The sequence below is a fragment of the Mesoplodon bidens genome (genome assembly GCF_964165515.1).
Source record: "Mesoplodon bidens genome assembly, chromosome: 12".
Lineage (NCBI taxonomy): Eukaryota > Metazoa > Chordata > Mammalia > Artiodactyla > Ziphiidae > Mesoplodon > Mesoplodon bidens.
Window position 1 is genome coordinate 35730512 of NC_138168.1, and position 16627 is coordinate 35747138.

General features: G+C 41.7%; 2 protein-coding genes across 9 annotated transcripts in view; one reads left to right on the forward strand and one right to left on the reverse strand.

Annotated features, from left to right (window-relative positions):
- USP45 (ubiquitin specific peptidase 45) overlaps nucleotides 1-8637 on the reverse strand; it is a gene marked incomplete at its 3' end in the record, with an annotated part of 68640 nt that extends 60003 nt beyond the window's left edge. For 5 of the 8 annotated variants that reach the window (XM_081250433.1, XM_081250429.1, XM_081250434.1 and 2 more), the window contains exon 1: nucleotides 4532-4696. Of the gene's footprint in view, nucleotides 1-2625; nucleotides 4014-4050; nucleotides 4110-4531; nucleotides 4697-8528 lie in introns of those variants that run through there. The other 3 variants (XM_081250431.1, XM_081250432.1, XM_081250430.1) reach the window with 3 other exon arrangements.
- LOC308625849 (thiosulfate sulfurtransferase/rhodanese-like domain-containing protein 3) lies at nucleotides 8634-16144 on the forward strand. Its single transcript, XM_081250437.1, has 4 exons — nucleotides 8634-8785; nucleotides 12728-12901; nucleotides 12998-13157; nucleotides 13455-16144. Exons 1-4 carry the CDS (start codon nucleotides 8713-8715, stop codon nucleotides 13525-13527), a joined length of 480 nt encoding a protein of 159 aa, XP_081106563.1. The 5' UTR covers nucleotides 8634-8712; the 3' UTR covers nucleotides 13528-16144.
- Nucleotides 16145-16627: the final 483 nt, after the last annotated feature.

Genomic DNA, 16627 nt, shown 5'->3' on the forward strand with positions numbered 1-16627 from the left:
ATGGAAATGACTTCAAGTTTAATGGGCCTAGTAAATTAACAGAGGAGGAAGAAGGGAGCACCAGCTGAAACCAAAGAAATCTTTATTAAACCAATAAACTTTTTTTATACAAAAAGTCAAACTACATTTGACTTTTACCAACGGTTCCCTACATGTACGATGTCCAGGTGAATACAAAAAACCTGAAGTGTACGCTGCTTCTGGTTCCTGTGCTTCCCTTGCCCTTTCTCTCGTTTCACCAGCTAGAAGACAGGCGGAGCTGGAAGAGCCGTAACGGGCCAGGGGTGGAGGCCTAGTGCCAAGTACAGCAGGGCCGCCCTACCTGCACTGAGCGGCCCTGCATTGGGCGGCCCAGCACTGGACTACTGAAAGAGAAATACATTTCCTATCTTTTTAAGCTCTTGCATTTTTTGTGAGTTTTTCCCTCACTTTTTTATTATGAAAAATTTTAAACTTCCAACAAAGTTACAAGAACAGGATAATGAACACCCATATACTATCTAGATTCCACATCTTGAATATCTTGCCCTATTGGTTTTATCTAAATATCAATGTGTATATAGACATATCTATATATGTATGTATGTTTGTTTGTTTGTTTTTGCTGAACTATTTAAAAGTAAGTTGCAGAGAGCATATATCCCTTAAGGCGGGGGTCCCCAACCCCTGGGCTGCTAACGGTCCGCGGCCTGTTAGGAATCGGGCCACAGAGCAGGAGGTGAGTGGGGGGCGAACGAACGGATCTTCATCTGCCGCTCCCCCTCGCTCGCATTACCGCCTAAACCATCCCCCCTCTTCCCATGGAAAAACCGCCTTCCACGAAACCGGTCCCTGCTGCCAAAAAGGCTGGGGACCACTGCCTTAAGGAGATTCTCCTATACAGTCCTATCATTATCACTTCTAAGAAAATTAACAGTAATTCCTTAATATCATCTCATATCCTATCATATTCTAATTTCTTCAGCTGACCCAAAGTATCATCTGTACTGGTTTTTTGAATAAGGATTTAATCAAGGTTTGCACTTTGTACTGGTTATGTCAGTTAGTATCTCTTAATCTACAACTGTTCTTCCCATAACAAATGGAGAACTAATACTGTCTTACTTTCCTAAGACACCGGCTTTTTTTAAGAGATCAGGCCAGTGCCTGAGTCAAACTGGAGATCTTGTTAAAATGTGGATAGCAAAGTGATTCAGAGACATATATATATATGTGTGTGTGTATATATATATATATATATATATATATATATATTCTTTTTTATATTCTTTTCCATTATGGTTTATCACAAGGAAAACTTTTTTTTCAGCTGTGGTGGGTCTTTGTTGCTGTGCGTGGGCTTTCTCTAGTTGTGGCGAGCGGGGGCTACTCTGTTGCGGTGTGCAGGTTTCTCATTGCGGTGGTTTCCCTTGTTGTGGAACACGGGCTCTAAGCATACGGGCTTCAGTAGTTGTGGCACACGGGCTCAGTAGTTGTGGCACACTGGCTCTAGAGTGCAGGTTCAGTAGTTGTGGCGCATGGGCTTAGGTGCTCCACGCTCTGCAGCATGTGGGATCTTCCCGGATCAGGGCTCAAACCCGTGTCCCCTGCATTGGCAGGCGGATTCTTAACCACGTGCCACCAGGGAAGCTCTTCTAAATATATTTTTAAGAAATCCCTTCTATTTCTTAAAAACTCAAAGTTAATTCTAAAGATTTTAGATACAAGTTAATGCATGTTTTTAAACCACTATATCCTAAATCCTACCTAATACCATGCTACTCCATGGTTAAGCTATACTGTAATTTTTGTGGTTGTTTATTTGCTTTCATTGATCAAGGTGGAAGAATCTTTCCATTCAATAACAAATTCTGAATCCTGATTTAGTCATACTATGTTCCACATAAGGAAGCTTTTGAGTTTACCATTTTAAGAGCCATTTCCTTAAGTCCAAGGATCATCACTATTGAACAAGGCCGCAATAAATTAAGGCCTTAGGGGTTACAGAGATGCAGTTCGTCTCCAAGTTCCTTGACCACTTCATTTCTGACTGCCTTCACCCTCCAGACTGCCTCATCCACTTATCCCTACAGTTCCACCTTGCAAAATCACTAATTCAAGCATTCTGATCACAACTTCAAGTTTTGCCAGCTTGCTGCATCAGCCACTCCAATACTCCTTTAGTGCCCAGGCTGACAAGAGGCTGCATCTCAACAAGTGCTTCCATGATCACTGTAGCAGGGAAGGGAGAAAGGGAAGTGGCAAATCGAGTGCTGGTTCTTAAAGTTTCACTTGCAAGTGTATTTTACATGCCAAAGCAAGTCATATGGCCACATTTAACTTCAAACAGACAAAAGGGGGAGGGGCATGGGGGGGTAGTGTACAAAGAGTACAACCTTAACATGTACCCAGAAAGAACAGAATATGTGTGCACAGCCTTAATGACTTACCACACCACCCCTCTAACAGAACCCCGATCCTAGCCAAATCCAGTTAACCACTTTCTCCATGAATGCATCCAATCAGGCTGGAGAAAGTCTTGTAAGAAGGGAGATTGGGTCCACTAAATTCATAATCATAACCGCAAACGGATCAAGACACCCCATTATCTACTATACCTTCTGGCCAACTCACTTATATACTCACACAGCCTTCTGAAATCTTTTTCACTCTCCCAAACCTCCAACTCCTCCTCTCCCTACTCCTCCAAATTATCATCTGGTCTTCTACTTGATTGAGAGAAAAGAGATGTCATCAAATAGCAAATCGGATCTTTCTACCCCCCAATTTACAAACTTACCTCCAACTATTTTCACTTGATGTCTTGGAAAGAGATAGGTGTAACTAAGAGAATCCAAGAAAAATGGCCCATGAGAAACTGGTCATATTTTTACATCACAGGTAAACTCTTGATAAAGATGAGCATTAACACATAGCTAATACTGGCAGAATAACCGAAAGAACCAGGTAGCTGACCTAGAATCTATAAAACACCTATGCCTTTTTTCAAAAACACTGACTCATACTTAACTTGGCAATGTAGAGTCAATTTCCAGTGATTTTTCTGACACAGGTACTATGTCTAAACATACAGAGTCATTTTGGATGGTAACCCACTATTTAGCAGTCACTTATCTGTATAGCTTTCTTCTTCAATTCCCCGTTCAGGCAAAAAGAGACAAAATTAAAGTCCGATTATTGGAGCTTCAAATACTGTCTATCATCAATATTGTGTCTGGGGAGTTCCGAGACCACCCTCTCATTTGGAGATTTACTATAAGGACTCACAAAACCCAGCATATAGTTGTATTCATGCCTAACACTTATTACAGCAACGTAGTATGGACGTACAGCTTGATCATAATGAAAAAGACACAGGTGAAGTCTAGAGGAATCCAAGTGCAGGTTTCCTTACCATTCTCTCCCTCCCAAGAGGGGTCACCACACTCTTCCCCCAGTAAGTAAAATCCAGTAATGTCTATGAAATGTTTCTGCTCAGGGAAGCCCATTACAGACTCACTGGTGCAGATTTTTAGGGGGGCTAGAAACTTCTGCATAAACCGTACCCTACAACATAAAACATGTTGTTCCCAGATGCCAAGCAAGGGCTAACCTTTCTAAGGACAGCAGTCTCAGGCATGCTATGTTAAGTGTTTTCAGCACAAATTCTGGCCATTTTTCTCACGTGGTTTCCCAAACAAAACTTTCGTTTTCAACTTCCGCGTTTACCTACACCTGTCTTTTCTCTAATGTACGATGTGCAACTGTTTACAAATGTTTAATTTTTTTAAAAGGCCGTGCATACAAAAGCCCATATTCTCAAAAAAGAAAAAAATCTTTTTTTCCCTACCCTTGGGCGATTATTTTCGGCGGGGATGCCGGGGGAGGGGAGACAAAACTCTCTTTTTAGAGGCTCAAAAAGATGACCAGCACTCACAGACTTTCTTGTGCATCGCACTCGGTTCTCAGCACTGAAGAGATACTAACCCACTTCATCCTCCCAACCACCAACCACCTTATGAGATAGGTGACTATTATTTCTCCCATTTTATACTTGAAACTGAGACACACAGTAGTTAGGTGACTTGCAGAAGCCAGGAGCCAGTAAGCTGTGGATGGAGATTTGGACCCAGGCAGTCCACCTCCAGGGTTCCTCATACTACACGATGCTGCCAGACACCCGCGGTAAGACTCGTCCTCTGGTCTCTAACAAAAACATCCCAAGTTTCTGAAGAGAAAATGCGCCGTGAGGATGAGCGCGGAAAGGAGGCCGGAAGGGTGCTGGGTCGCCGCGACCCTGGTCAAGGTGAGGCGGCCCCTCTCCCGCCCCACCTCGCCGGCTCCTCCCGCCGCCGCCCGGACACCCGGCCAGCCCGGCCACGCTCGCGCGGCCCTCGGTGACCGCCTGGAGCCCCCAAGGATCGGGAAGGCGAGGGAGCGTGGGAGGGGCGGGGGGCGTTCTTTTCCCAGGCCAGTCAAGCCACAAGGGCCCGGGTTTGCGGAAACGAAGACGGAGAAACCGCGGCAACCCCAGCACCGAGCCCCAACTCACCCTGCCAGGCCCGGCGGCCGCCTCTACAACCGAAAGAGACTGCGCCTGCGCGCCCGCCCCTCCCGCTGTCAGGGGCGGGGCCTCGTGTGCCCGCCTCCACGTTCGGTGGGAGGGGAATTGGGGCCGCCCCTCGCGTGGCCGCGCACCCGGAGTTGGGCGTGGACAGGGCGGGTCTGGCTCGCGTCGCGCCTGCGTCCTGTAAGAGTGCAGGAATAGGTAGGCCCCGGCTAATCTTAGAAAAATGGTAAGTAGACTGTTAATTGGATCCTGATAGTGGCCTGGAGTTAGCGCAGCTGGGGTGTTCTTGGAGTCAGGATTAAGTCCCATTTGTTGCTGGACAGCGTGCCCGCACAGCCTCCGACTTCTCGCCGTCACATTCTTCTGTGCAATAAAATCACATCAGACATCATATATTTTCTTGTTTTTTCTCATTATTGTCGTCTTACTTGTCGTTCTCACTTTTAAAATTTTTTTTTTTAATTTTTATTTATTTATTTATTTTGGCTGCATTGGGTCTTCGTTGCTGCGCTCCGGCTTTCTCTAGTTGTGGCGAGCGGACACTACTCTTCCTTGTGGTGCACGGGCTTCTCATTGCGGTGGCTTCTCTTTGTTGCGGAGCTCGGGCTCTAGAGCACAGGCTCAGTAGTTGTGGCACACGGGCTTAGTTGTTCCCCGTCATGTGGGATCTTCCCGGACCAGGGCTTGAGCCTGTGTCCCCTGCATTGGCAGGTGGATTCTTAACCACTGCACCACCAGGGAATTCCTTCACTTCTTTATTAGAAAATTTCTTGACCTATACCTAGACCTCTTCGAAGCTCGATTACCCGTTAAAGTGGTTTGCACTTTGCATATGTTTAGTAATTGGTTGAAAAATACTTTGTTTGAATGATATTGCAGACATCAACACTAGTTACAGATAAACTCTACGATTCTTGTAATCTTTCACAGTTCTTCAGCCAGGGGACAGGTGTGGCCTTATGGAAAGAGCCTTGGATTCCTATTTGATGGATTCTTCAAAGGAAGGAAATTATTATTATTATTATTATTATTTATTTTTTTATTAGTTTCTGCTTTATAACAAAGTGAATCAGTCATACATATACATCTGTTCCCACATCCCAGGAAATTATTTTTAAATAGTACCTAGTAAGTATGTTTTTAGTGCTATTGCAAAGACATTATGACAAAACATCAAATAGAAATATAAATGTGCTTAAGGTCAGCTCTGTATACATTTCAAATAATGTTAAGTATCTTAATTTTACCGTCATTGTTCTGTCTGAAAAGGTATGGAATACTTTGCTAAGCTATACATATATTAAGTTTTTAGCATGTATTTTAAAAGATACATTCTTTATTATAAAAGTAATATATGAAAGTTTCACATAAAGTTCCTCACCTTTTCCTCCTTCCCTCATTCCCATTTGCTTTCCTCAGAGGTAACATTTCCTCTCCTCTATTTTCTGTTTCTTGTGTATAGTTTCAGGAATTGTCTTTGCACATACAATATGCCTTTGTACTACATTTTTATATGATTACCATTTGTTAAAAGAGAACACAGTCAGGTTAGATTACGGCCTATTTTCTATTCTACAACTTGATTTTTTTTTTCACTTGATCGTATATCTTGGACGTATCTCCACACCAGCCTCATTCTTTTTACTTGTTGCTCAGAACTCCAGTGAATGGATGTATCATTTTTTCCCAATCAGTTCCCTGTTAGTGTACATTTATCTTTGCCTACTTGTGCAGATATTTTAAGTAGATAAACTATTAGCGGTGAAAATGCTGAGTAAGCAGATGCTCAAGGGCTTCCCTGGTGGCACAGTGGTTAAGAATCCCCCTGCCAATGCAGGGAACACGGATTCGAGCCCTGGTCCGGGAAGATCCCATATGCCGCGTAGCAACTAAGCCCGTGCGCCACAACTACTGAGTCCGTGTGCCACAACTGCTGAGCCTGCACTCTAGAGCCCGTGAGCCACAACTGCTGAAGCCCACGCGCCTAGAGCCCGTGCTCTGCAACAAGAGAAGCCACCGCAATGAGAGCCCACGCAACGCAACGAACAGTAGCCCCCACTCGCCACTAGAGAAAGCCCGCGCACAGCAACGAAGACCCAACACAGCCAAAAATAAATAAATTAAATTAATTAATTTAAAAAAAAGATGTTCAAGTTTTGATAAACTTTTGGAAAAAACGTTGCATGAAAGGCAATACATTTCCTAATTCTTCATTTGATCTGTCTAAAATCTGGGGGCTTGATGTGGATTTAGAAAGAAATGGGAAAAATCTCAAGTCTCTTAAAAATCCTCTCCTTTCCAATTGTCTTTCACTTGTATTGTGGTGAAAAATAAAATGAGTTGTTTGAGAATTAATGACTCATATCAACTCAGCACTAGTAGACCTTTCCCAGAAAACATTACATTATTTCTCTGCCTTTCATTCCACTTCAAGCCTTACTTCCCTCGGCCACACTGACTCTGAAGGAAGAACTTGGACATTTGTCCAAGGAGCAATGATCAGTGCTCCTGTTTGACAAGATCTTTTTGCTCTAAGCCCTCTTAAATAAACCAAGTTTGGCACTGTGCTAGTTATAGGAGGACATATTCACCTTTTCAGAAAAAGAAATCCTACAGAAAAATATTTCTCAAATAATCCGTCATGAACACTTGAAAAGAATTGTTCAGTAATATGTGCTCTTGCAAAAGTGTAAATTAGATTAAATGTGATTCATTGAGGCCAAGTACATTGTTTCCATATCTGTGTCCATACTACCTGTGGTTTATGATGTGGATACCACAGAGAGTACATGAATCTACACTATTTAATGACATCTTAGTTCAAAGTCAGTCCACAAAGTAGATTACACAGAGACTATGGTTAAACTTCAAATGACTTGGAAAACATAACTGTAAATGTTGTCATTGGTATAGAAATCTGAAGTCGTTTTATTAATTATTAAATTATTGAAAGCTGAATAATTTAAAAGTGCATGCTTAATGAAATTATCCCTTGAACACATTCTTTAATAATGCCATTTGGGAACTAATTTTTAAAAATTTCACTGTGAATCCATTTGCAGTTAAATATGGCTTTCATTATCCTTGGGAACCAAATTGAGAATAAATTAAAAATAAGGTAATGAACCAAGTTGAGAATAAAGTAAAAACAAGGTAATAAGAAACTTTATATGCTGTAGGCTGAATATGCTCCCTCCACAACCACACACCAAGGTGTTCTAATTCCTGGAACCTATGAATCTGTTACCTTACATGGCAAAAGGATTTTGTGCATATGATTAAATCAGGATTATCCCAGTGGTCGCAGTGTAATCACAAAGGTCCTTATGAAAGGGAGGCAGAAGGGTGAGAGGAAGAGAACAGGATGTGACAGCACAAGCAGAGGTTGGGATTAGAGACCTGAAGGTGCCAAACTGTTGGCTTTGAAGACGCGGAAACGGACCAATAGCCAAGGAATGCAGGCAGCCTCTCCTAGATGGAAAAGGTAAGTACAGAAATTCTCCCCTACAGCCTTCCGAAGGAACACAGGCTTGCTGACACCTTAATTTTAGCCTAGTGACTTCTGACCTTCAATACTGTACATAATAAATTTGTGTTGTTTTAAGTCAATACGTTTGTGGTATAGTAGCAATTGGAAACTAACACATTTTATAAATTAGTTGGACCTGACTGAGTTATCATCAGATATAGTCAAATATCATCATGTTGTGGGGAAAAGATGGCAGCATGAGATTATCTTAATACTGACATCAGTTGAACCAGCTATGGGAGTGAAGAGCAATTCTTAGAAAAGTGCACATGTGCTTTGCTTTAATTCAATGCATGAGAATCCTGTTATGAAGTAAGTTGGAGAAATTTATTTACTTTATATATTTAAATATTATCTTTGTTATATTCTCTTTCCACTTTTAAACTTTGTCTCTCCTTAAAAAAATAATAATCATAAACAAAAAAGCAAACCCAACCCTTAGTTTCTTACCAGGCAATTTTAAGTTTTACAGCAGGGCACGTTTCCCTCCGCGATTACTCCTAGTGGCACTACCCGGTTCGGCCGGAGCCTGGCTGGAGGGCGCTCGAGAGCCCGGCGCGGTTCGCCGGGCGGCGGGAGGAGGAGGAGGACCAGGAGGAGGAAGTGGTTAGTAGCCACGAGGTTCGATCCGGAGATGAGGCTGCTGCGACTATTGCACTTGAGTTGGCTCCAGGCGATCCTCGGGTCCGCAGAGGTTGCGCTCTGGGGTGAGCTCGGGGTCCCCGGGGAAAGGGAGAACGCCTAACCTCGGGCCCCTGGGAAGGGATGGCGTTGGTGAGGTTGATCGCCTCTTTTTTAAACGCTTCCAGTTAAAAGTAAGACCCGGGGTTTCCCTGGTGGCGCAGTGGTTGAGAGTCCGCCTGCCGATGCAGGGGACGGCGGGTTCGTGCCCCCGGTCTGGGAAGATCCCACATGCCGCGGAGCGGCTACGCCCGTGAGCCATGGCCGCTGAGCCTGCGCGTCCGGAGCCTGTGCTCCGCAACGGGAGAGGCCACAACAGTGGGAGGCCCGCGTACCAGAAAAAAAAAAAAAAAAAAAGTTAGACCCAGTACACTTGGCACCTGGAAATGTAACACCTTGTTCCTTCAGTCTGGGCTACTGGGGTTGCTCTCGGGGTACGCACGGAGAGGGGCAAACATTGCTCCAGGGAGCTCGCGTGGGAAGGCAGTTATAAAGGTATGGGTGCTTGACTGAGCAATGAAGGTCAGTTCGCGGCTCAGAGAAGTGATCTCAGTCGCCAGTTCCTGCCCGGAAGAGTCGCAATGAGCCCAGTCTTGCGAGTTATACTTGTGACCCACTAGAGGGCAGCACTCATGGGCTGATGAAACCTACAGTTACCACGTTAGGGCTGTAATAGTACCACCCCTAATTTTGCAGCTGGCGAAACAGAAGCCAGAGAAGCGAAGGTGGTCAGTGGAGGAGGTGGGTCTAGAACCCAGAGCAGGCCTCCAGTCCCTTCTCTTTGCTTTACGTGCTGCCTCTCCTTTAGCAACAACCTTTGTGGATAAAGATACAGGGGCCCCAGCGTAACACTTTCTGCCCCGCCCCCGCCCCAGTTATTCCATTTTAACTCTTGGTACAGCCTTTGTAGTTGAAGAGGTGTCATTTCCTGCAAATTCTGTTATTTGGTTTTACCTTTAATCAGCAATCATTTATTGAGCTCCTAAACTGCCAGACATCCTGCTGGGGATACAGTTTACTTCACCATTTTGGGGTTAGACACACACAAACCATCACCACACACAGCCCAGTCGAATGAGACTGCAATGGAAAGGACTGAGTTGGAGAAGGTGTTAGAGAAAAGGTGCCTGTTTCATTTAAAAAATTCTACTTGTAATACATGATTATATTCTCATTATATTAAAACAAACAATAAAGCACAGCATGAGTCCCCTTTATGCACTCTCCCCAGATATGAGTATACATAAATATATGTACACATGAAAATACTACGTATGTTTATATAATAGATTAGCATATATATGAATATCTATAGTATCTATCTCTCTGTATATATACTATATACCATAGATATATATATACTATATACTATAAATATCTATATATAATGTGATCTACACTGTGCTTGCTTTTCTGTAATTTTTTTCCCACCTAGGTATTCAGAAGCTTTCTATGGCAGCACATATAAGTCTTTTAACTACTGCATATATCCCCTACTATGAATTACCACAGTTTATTTAACTAGTCCCTTATTGATGGATATTTTGGTTTCCAATTTTTTTGCTATTATAAAAAGTTCTCAATAATTATCATTGTACATGCTTTTTTGTGCATATGTACAAGTATTTTACAAGAATAGATACCTAGAAGTGGAATTGTTGTATCAAAGGGGAGGTGACAAGTGACATTTAACAGGGTCATAAAGGAGACTTAGAGTGCCAGGTAGAGATGAGAGAGAAAGGTATTCCCTTCAGAGGGAACAATGTCCATAAATCATGAAGGAAATGTGAAAATAGATATTTATTGTGCACTGTATAGAGTATTTAAACCTCACAGCAACTCTAAAAGGTTAAATAATATTATTCGATTTTACAAATAAGAAGCTAAGTACCAGAGAGTTTAAGTAATCTGCCCAGGGTCACAGAGCCAAGTGGGCAAGCCAGGATTTGAGCCTAGGTTTATCTGACTCTAAAATCCCTGCTCTTTCCACTATAAAAATGAGATTAGAGCACATGTATACTTTTTTAAAAAAATTAATTTATTTATTTATTTTTGGCTGTGTTGGGTCTTCGTTTCTATGCGAGGGCTTTCTCTAGTTGCGGCGAGCAGGGGCCACTCTTCATCGCGCTGCGTGGGCCTCTCACTATCGCGGCCTCTCTTGTTGTGGAGCACAGGCTCCAGACGCGCAGGCTCAGTAGTCGTGGCTCACGGGCCAAGTTGCTCCACAGCATGTGGGATCTTCCCAGACCAGGGCTTGAACCCGTGTCCCCTGCATTAGCAGGCAGATTCTCAACCACTGCGCCACCAGGGAAGCCCACATGTATACTTTTGATGTGGCTGGAGGGTAGGATAATTGGGGCAGAGAAGGAACGAGGAGGAGGTTTGGTAAGTTATATTGGTAAGGGGGGGGTTGAAGGACAATATAGAACATACTAAGAAGCTTGGACTGTGAATCCTGTAATGTAGGCTGTAGGGAGTAACCAGGTGAGGTTGGATTTACCAGTGTGGAAACAGCAAAATTGGAGTTTATTCAAAGTTTAAGCTCAAAAAGTGAAAATTAGGTATAGCGTGTATTACTCTTGAAAATCCCTCAAGAGAACCACACATCATCTCTCAGGGATCCCTAACAGCCAGTTTTTCTTCACTGTAGGAGCAGTTCACTGTTTCTTTGGTTGAGCATCAGATGAAGTGGTTAATTTACAAGTGGAGGCCATGTTGTACAAAAACACACACACGGGACTTCCCTGGTGGCACAGTGGTTGGGAGTCCGCCTGCCAGTGCAGGGGACACGGGTTCGAGCCCTGGTCCGGGAAGATCCCACATGCCGCGAAGCAGCTGGGCCCGTGCGCCACAACTGTTGAGCCTGCGCTCTAGAGCCCGCAGGCCATAGCTGCTGAGCCCATGCGCCACAACTGCTGAGGCCCGCACACCTAGGGCCCGTGTTCCACAATGAGAGAGGCCACCGCAATGAGAGGCCTGTGCACCGCAGCGAAGAGTAGCCCCCGCTCGCCGCAACTAGAGAAAGCCCGTGCCCAGCAATGAAAACCCAACACTGCCAAAAATAAATAAATAATAAAATAAATAAGTTAAAAAAAAAAAAACAAAAAAAAACACACACACACACTACAGCTTTAAACAATTAGTGTGGAGTACAGACTCATACCGTGAGAGGCTTGGGGGAGCTGAGACTCATCAAGGGACCATGCTTGGAACTTCCCTGGTGGTCCAGTGGCTAAGACTCTGCGCTCCCAGTGCAGGGGGCCTGGGTTTGATCCCTGGTCAGGGAACTAGATCCCACATACTGCAACTAAAGATCCCGCATGCTGTAACGAAGATCCCACGTGCCGCAACTAAAAAAAGATTCTGCATGCCGCAGTGAAGATCCCGCAGGCGGCAATGAAGATTCTGCCTGCCACAACTAAGACCCGGTGCAGCCAAATAAATAAATATTTTTTTTAAAAAGGGACCATGCTTGCTTCAGGCTTTTGCTTACCAAGTGGAAAGGCAGGAAATCCAGTCTTACTGATTACTCTTCCTGTTCTCCACACCTCCTCCCCACCCCACTCCTTGCTGAATCAGAGAAAGTTAAACGTCAGTTTAATATGACTCTACTATACAAGAAAAACTTAGATTAGGGTAAGATTTACAAACTATTTGCAAAATTCAGTTACCAAATGTTGAATGTGTATTTATAAACTCTCCCCCCAATTAAAGGGCTTGGAGAGAGTAGAATATTGGAGGTGGCCCAAGACCAGCCATAAGTATGCAGAGCAGGAGGATAGGGCTGCATCTTACTGTTCAGTCAGGCTGTATGCAAAATATATACATTGATTATACAGTTTAGTAAAGTCAAAAGATCAATATGGTTAGCTGACTGGGACAATGGGGAAAATTCCTTTGACCTACCCTTTCCAGATATTAATAGAGATGTCATTTTGAAAGTACTTAAGTTATTTTATTCTTTCCAGGTTTGAAGTCAATAAAAGGAAGCTGCAACAATTTTTGTACTGCTGTTTGTAAAGATGTCACTTACATGGAACTTAAAAACCTCTTGAAGTCCAAAAAAATTATGTTGATTGATGTTAGAGAACCATGGGAAATTCTTGAGTATGGAAAAATCCCCGGGTCTGTCAATATACCATGTAAGTGACATGTGTCTGAACTGATTCATTAGAAATACATATCCAGTAACTGACTGTATCTAAAATTTAGCTGAAATTCTTAACATTCTCTTTCAGTGGATAACGTAGATGAAGCTCTACAGATGAACCCAAAAGACTTCAAAGAGAAGTACAATGAAGTGAAGCCATCCAAATCTGACAGTCTAGTGTTTTCTTGTTTAGCTGGAGTGAGAAGCAAGAAGGCTATGGACACAGCAATATCTCTGGGCTTTAACAGGTGTGTAGATGAAGGATAAAAATGGGTTTAAGAGTATGTATTGCAGTATTTCATGGGTATATTTTTATTGGCCTACTGAAGAATTTCTTATAATTACTATGTTAGCAATGGCAGGATAGACTATAGACTCTGATAGACTAAGAGTCTCTACTTTTCATCCATCTTTCAAATAGGCTCAAAGTCTAAACAGTATGGTGAGAAGCCATTGCACCTCTGAATCTCTAAATTTATCTCTAAAGTTCCTATGAACCTTGTGCTGTAAAGCAGGAGAACTAATTATTTGATGTATGTTTTTAGTGCTCAACACTATGCTGGAGGATGGAAGGAATGGGCAACCTATGAATTTTCGGAGAAGAAACAAGGAAATTGAATTTTGGAATACAAGCTGGCCCTTTCCTTGTGTGCGTGTAGCCTAAGATAGTGGAATAAGTGAAAGAATCAAAATGTAGCCCTGGGACCACTGGTTAATGGGAAGGGGATTTTGTGTAAGTCAACTATTTGTTGAATCTTTTTCTCACCTATAAATTGGGAATACCACTTCCCCCTGCCTATTTTCAAAGGCTAATGAGGCTTGCTGTAATGTATGTGACTTGCCATGGAAACATAAGGGTTGGGATTCTAAAAATTAATTTTTAAATAGTTTAGTATAGTTCAATAGTATTCCAAAAGACCTGGTTACTTGTATTACCTAATCATAATGTGTGACCACTTCTGTTAATATAGTGTCTATACTCTTCAAAGAGGCTATGAACTAGACCAGTCAATTAAGACTTAACCTTAAAACACCAAGAATCTGGGGTGCAGAAAAGTAGGTGAAATATGAACAATGAAAATACAACATTAGCAATATCCAAAGACTTATGGCACTGTGACCAGCGTGGTAGTGATATAATTTGCAGCTTAAAAAAGTAATATGATCTATGGGGAAAGTAATCAGAACAGTGGTTGCTTCTGTTGAAGGAAGGAAATTAACAGGAAAATCAAGGAGGAAACTGTCTAGGGTGGTGGAAGTGCTCTATATCTTGATTGAGGTGTTGGTACTTAGGTATATACATTTACCAAAACTCACTGAACATTTTAAAACTATACATTATCTGTAATTACATCTCAATTAAAAATAATGAAAATAGAAAAAAAGTTTAAATGCAAATGACTCCCACTAGCATATTTCTTTGGAATGTTAAGTCCTACACTTGTTAGTACACTAGTGCACTGGTGAGTGGTAAAACCAATTTGTGCTTTCTTCCATCCATGTCTCTTCGGACCCATCTGTTTTTACTCTCTTTTATATAGTCATTCAGAACATGTAAGGCCTGGCAAGTAAACTATAAGGACTTGGTTTTGTCCTAAATGACTTATTAAGCCATTGGAGAATCTGTGGTAGGTATGTGATATTATCACCTTGAACTTCTATTTCTGATATGTCAGTCTAGTTTCTAGCAAACTCCCTACAAGAACTAGAAAAGCTGGAAAATACACATAATACAGACACAGACACAGACACAGACACAGACACACACACACACACACACACACATTCAATGTTGGTTCATCCTCTACAGCTTTCCTTCTCCCAGGATCGTGACTCTTCAAATCCTCGCTGCCTTCGTAATTCTTTCATGCCTTTAAACAAATTTTATTTATATATTTATATAAACAAATATTACTAGGGCATATATATTAAGGAAGTGAGGATCCGAAGAGCCACAAGCTCACAGAGAAGAAAAGCTATAGAGAGTGAACCACCACTGAAGTACTGGGCCCAACCAGGAACAGGTAAATACACCAGGGTATAGAGTCTGGGGAAACACACCAGGCTTTTCCAGAAAGACAAAAAATATTCTAAAAGAAAGGAAATACTAAAGAACACAACATTATCTATGTATATGTAATATATACTGAATATGAGTTTAACAAAAATTATGCAATTAAATTGGGAGGATGATGGGAGTATAAGTCCCAGGATAGAACAAGTTTGGGGGTGGGGAGGGGGTGGGAGCTGGAAGTGGAGAACAGGAGGTGTGTGAGAAGGTAAAATCTTCATCTTCCAGAGTAGGAAGTTAAGAGATAATATTTACAAGTGAAAACAAAAAAAAAAGCAAAAGCAAAAAAAGGGAAACTGCAGGGTAAGCAGAGGAGGAGTATAGTAAAGTGTTTAAGAGCCTGGGACCTGCAGCCCAGATGCCCAGGTTTTAATAAGATATTAATCCAAGCTTTTGTCACTTACTTGTGACTGGGTAAGTTACTTAACCTTCTGTTCCTGAGTTTCCTCATCTCTGAAATGATTGTTCTGAGAATTAAATGACTTCATAATGTAGAGAGCTTGGAATATACTTGTCACATAATAAGTGCTCAATAAATGCTATAGTTATAAGCTTGTTACTTGGAAGTGTGGAAGTAACACAACAGCAGAGAAATGACTAAAAGTTGCTCTGGGGAGCAGGAATAAGAAGCAGGGAAAATGGGACTGGGACCTAACATCTTCCTTATGTCTTATAGCAACACTGTCCAAAAGAATTATGATGCAAGCCATTATGTGATTTTTAGGTTTCTTATACTTAAGTAAAATAGGTGAAATTAATTTTAATAGTGTTTTATTTAGTCCTATATATCTAAAAAATCATCATTTAAAACATGTAATCAATATAAACAAATTAGATATTTTACATTCTTTTGTTTTGTACCAAGTATTGAAATCCAATGTGTGTTTTTACATTTATAGCACATTTCAATTCAGACTAGCCACATTTTTAGTGTTCAGTAGCCACGTGTGGCTAGTGGCCATCTCATTGTCAGTGCAGCCTATGGTAATATTTGATGTTTAGAAAGAACACACATCATCAATGGCTGCTAAATCAAAGAAAGAGACAACCAGCCATTATATGCCTCCTGATACGAGATACTTTATACAGTAGTCTATAATGGAAAAAAAAAAATTGAGCCTGAACCTGATCAAGCTTTTGCATTCAATTACCAATTAACAGAAATACAGAGAAGAAAAGAACATGTTAAGTAGCACCTTAAGGATACACTCAGCAAAATACATATGGTGGGAAATTCTTAGTGGACAAGCAAACCAAAATGGGGAATTTTTAAAATGAAATAAAGGAGAAATCCATGAATTTTAAAAGATTTATCAATGAATTGCATGTGTGGTCTTTATCTAGATCCTAAGTAGAATTATTTAATAATATTTATGATATTAATGAGATAACTGAAAATGTAAACACTGGATATTTGATATTACAAAATTATTTTGACTAACTCTTTTGGGTACAGTAAGACTTCTTTTGGGTTTTTTGCGGGTTTTGGTTTTGTTTCGTTTTTTAAAGAGCCATTATCTCTTAGGATTACACACTGAAATAATTATGGACAAAATGATATCTTGTATTTGCTTCAAAATAATATGCATGGGGCCTCCCTGGTGGCGCAGTGGTTGAGAGTCCGCCTGCCGATGCAGGGGATACGGG

Bases quoted from the DNA above. Each gene is read 5' to 3' on its own strand.
- LOC308625849 (XM_081250437.1), top strand. From the start codon at position 8,713: ATGAGGCTGCTGCGACTATTGCACTTGAGTTGGCTCCAGGCGATCCTC. The intron at 12,902-12,997 runs GTAAGTGACATG...ATTCTCTTTCAG, and splicing joins CGGGTCTGTCAATATACCAT to TGGATAACGTAGATGAAGCT. The intron at 13,158-13,454 runs GTGTGTAGATGA...GTATGTTTTTAG, and splicing joins ATATCTCTGGGCTTTAACAG to TGCTCAACACTATGCTGGAG.